This window comes from Medicago truncatula, chromosome 2 (assembly GCF_003473485.1).
Source record: "Medicago truncatula cultivar Jemalong A17 chromosome 2, MtrunA17r5.0-ANR, whole genome shotgun sequence".
NCBI classification, from domain to species: domain Eukaryota; kingdom Viridiplantae; phylum Streptophyta; class Magnoliopsida; order Fabales; family Fabaceae; genus Medicago; species Medicago truncatula.
Window position 1 is genome coordinate 20385730 of NC_053043.1, and position 3676 is coordinate 20389405.

The window sequence follows — 3676 nt, forward strand, 5'->3', positions numbered from 1 at the left end:
AATAATATTATGATTTTGACGCGCCCTACTTTGACGCAGCCGAATTATATTTATTTACATTTTTGCGCTTATCATTATATGTGACGCGCCCTATAAAGTGAGATAAAAATAGGGGTGTTACATTAGTGGTATCAGAGCAGGTCGATTCATTTGAGATAGTTAGAGAATGTCTGAATTATTGCGTTTGTGTGTACTAACTTTGTGTAGATTATTCTATTATTTAATAATTGGGTTCTAACCAATTATAAATTTTAGGAACCCAATGACTCGTAGAAATAATCATATAGAAGCGGAAAATGGAGAAGCAAGCAATACCGAAGGAGGTATGGAAAGGGCTATTCAAGCTATGGCAGAAATGGCAGCAAGTATTGCAGAACAAACTGCTGCTAAAGCTGAAAGGGATATTCGTAAACAACAAAGGGAAGAACGAAATGCTGAAAATAAAGGACTGGTAGACTTCAGACCGCATGATCCTCCACAATTTCTTGGAGAAACAGAACCAGAGAAAGCTGACTTATGGCTCCAAGAGATAGAAAAGATATTCGCTGTGTTGAGGTGTCTTGACGAAGTAAAGGTAACATATGCATCTTACTTACTATTGGGAGATGCCGAATACCGGTGGAAAGCAACGCCGGCTTCACTTGATTTTCTAACCAAGGTGTGCATTTCCTCTAGTGCCTTTTATGTGATTTGATTTACTTAGTTGCTTCGTGTGTAAACTCTTTTGATGCAAAGCAGGATCTATTATAATAATTTGATTTAATTATCGGAAGAAAAAAAAACGAGCAATACCATTATTCTAAGCAAACCCTAAAATATTTTGGCTATATGATAATATACCAATACTAATTCTAAAGACCAAGTATAGCTTAAAAAGATAGGTTCATAGTTATAATGTTTTGCATTTATTTGAATTGAAAGTTGTATTGTATATTTAAAGGTATGAATTGGTTTATATTCTGATAGTGTAGCTTCATGACTTCGGTGAATACAAATTCTAAAACAATCAAAGAAATTCCAAGTATGTAACGAGCCTTTTTTATTCAGATCATGTCTCTTCAAATTTTATTGAGCATCAATAAACTTCTATGAAAATAATTGACGAATACAACTTTCCTCTTCTAACAGTTTTCGAGCATCCGACTAATTTAGCAACATATTTGCATAGCTGATTATTGTATTTGATGCGGTTTTGAAGGTTGTTGAAGTGACAAAAAAAGTGAATTTATGGTCTGAAAAAGAGACAATTGGCCTTATTAAAGAACTTCTTCCTCGAGGACCAGTTGATAGATCAGCCAGCGTCATCTTTGCTAATGCATTGTACTTTATAGGAGCATGGAATGAGAAGTTCGACCTTTCCAAAACAGAACTGTGATTTTCATCTTTTGAATGGAAACTCAGTCAAGGTTCCTTTCATGGTAAGCAAGAAGATGCAGTTTATTGAAGCTTATGACGGTTCTAAAGTTCTTCGTCTTCCTTATAAAAAAGGTCAAGATACGCGTCAATTCTCTATGTATATTTTTTTGCCAAACGCAAAAGATGGACTGCCAGCTTTAGTTGAGAAGATGACTTCTAAATATGAATTACTACACGAAAAGCTTAGTCTTTATGATCAATTGAAACAAGTGAAAGTAGGTGAATTTAAAATTCCAAGATTCAATGTTTCATTTGGGCTTGAAACTAGTGATACCCTAAAGGAGTTAGGAGTGACTTTACCATTCTTTCCTGGAGGTTTGAAAAAAATGGTGGATTCTATCGCGGGTCAAAGCCTTTTTGTTTCTCGCATATTTCACAAGTCTTTCATCAGAGGAAACGAAGAAGGTACCGAAGTTGCTACAGCTAGTGCTGAAAGGTTGAGCAAGGGTTGTTCATTTTCGCCGCCACTAAACTTTGAAGTTAACCACCCCTTCTTATTTCTAATTAGGGAAGATTTGACGGGAACAATCCTCTTTGTCGGGCAAGTGCTCAATCCTCTTGATGAGTGATCTAAGCGATCACCAATAGTAAAATAAGAAACTCTAATTTGCGCATCTTTATTGTAATTTTATAGCTTTTTCTATTCTATCAATTTTTTCCTTTCAATTTTTAATTATTTTACGAGATCAAAGTGATTGTCACTTCTCCTGTCTAAGTTCGACAGAGAGTTAGATTTGTCTCGATTGTTTCTCTTTTTCTGAGTTAGACATCATTTTTACTTTTACAAAACCATTTCTGAAATCCAACAAATATGGCAATGGTAAGATAAACGTAAATGAAAAAATGCAAGAAAAAACCTAATAACGCTTTAATGATATGGTAGAAAAAACTCTTTTTATTTAACTAATGCATTAAGTTTGAATCCACCCGTATTAATGTGGTAGTGTTAAAAATCTTAAGATAGAGATTTATCATCCATTACACATATCTTACTTAAAGGATAAGTTTATACAACTGCAAGTAGATAATATTTAGTTTGAGTAAAATAAAAATATAAGTGAACCGGTCTTAGATTCGAATTCAACTTTAGAAATACGACAATGCTAAATTTACCAGACAAAAGGTTTTATCATCCATCGTGGTTTTACCCGACTCAAATAAATCCATTGTGATAATATTTGATTAAAAATAAAATGGGTAACAGTCATTTTGGTCTCTAAATGTCTAACGAGTAGTCACAATAGTCACTCAATGCATCAAAATTGCAAAAATAGTTCCTGGTTGTACACTTTGTTAGTCAAAATAGTCTTTAACGCTAAAGTAATCCATAATACTCGCAATAAATCTTTTCATAAGGTCTCAAATGACAATACTGGGTACTGATAAAGACTAATATGCCAATAAGTAAACATATTGAAAGGTTCTTGACTAGATACATACATTATTCAATGTATCTAAAAAGTCAACTTTCTCTTATAAATAGAACCGGAGGGAGTACCAAATTATCATTTATTGTATGTTTATTAAATTTGACTTTTTATATTTCAAAACAAGTTTGCAGTATTAATTAAGGGTATGTTTAAAAAAAAAAATTATCTACTAATTTGAAAAGAGATCTATATTTAGAAATAAATTTTTAGTCATAAGAGTTAATACTCTAGAATAGTCAAACTCTTTCAATGCAATAAATTACATTTTTGATTTTTGATTTTTGATTTAAATGAACTTTGACTTTTTCCCTAATTTAGGAATCTAATATAGTCAACATATAACATTAAATTTAATTGTCTTAAATGCTTAAATTATATTTTTCCTTTTTTATTTATCATTCAAAATGAACATGTTCAAGATGTACTCCACTTTAAAAGTATAGTTAGTGGGAAAAAAACTTGAATTCGTAATATCTGATAAATATAAAAAAGCAAAAGACAATATAAATATTCGTTACTACCACTTTAAAGGTATCTCTGATAAATATAAAAAACAAACACAAGATAAATATTCATCATTGATAAATACTATAAAAAAAAAAAAAAAATTGTTCCTTACGTATAAAAAATGGAACAAATACTTGTGGTTTTTGACAAGGTTTTTGGCATTGATAAATATATATAAAAAAATAGGACAAACATTTGATAATAATCAACACATGATTTATATTTTTCATGATAAATATAAAAGAAGTATAAATATTTATCATTGACACATAAAAAAATTATGGGTCGTCAATTCGTCAAAAAAAAATTATGGTTCAAATATT

The 3676-nt window shown here is 30.9% G+C and overlaps 1 protein-coding gene across 1 annotated transcript; it reads left to right on the plus strand.

Moving 5' to 3' along the window:
* Nucleotides 1–262: 262 nt before the first annotated feature.
* Nucleotides 263–1985, plus strand: LOC25486624 (serpin-ZXA). Its single transcript, XM_024777002.2, has 2 exons — nucleotides 263–658; nucleotides 1332–1985. Exons 1-2 carry the CDS (start codon nucleotides 263–265, stop codon nucleotides 1983–1985), a joined length of 1050 nt encoding a protein of 349 aa, XP_024632770.2.
* Nucleotides 1986–3676: the final 1691 nt, after the last annotated feature.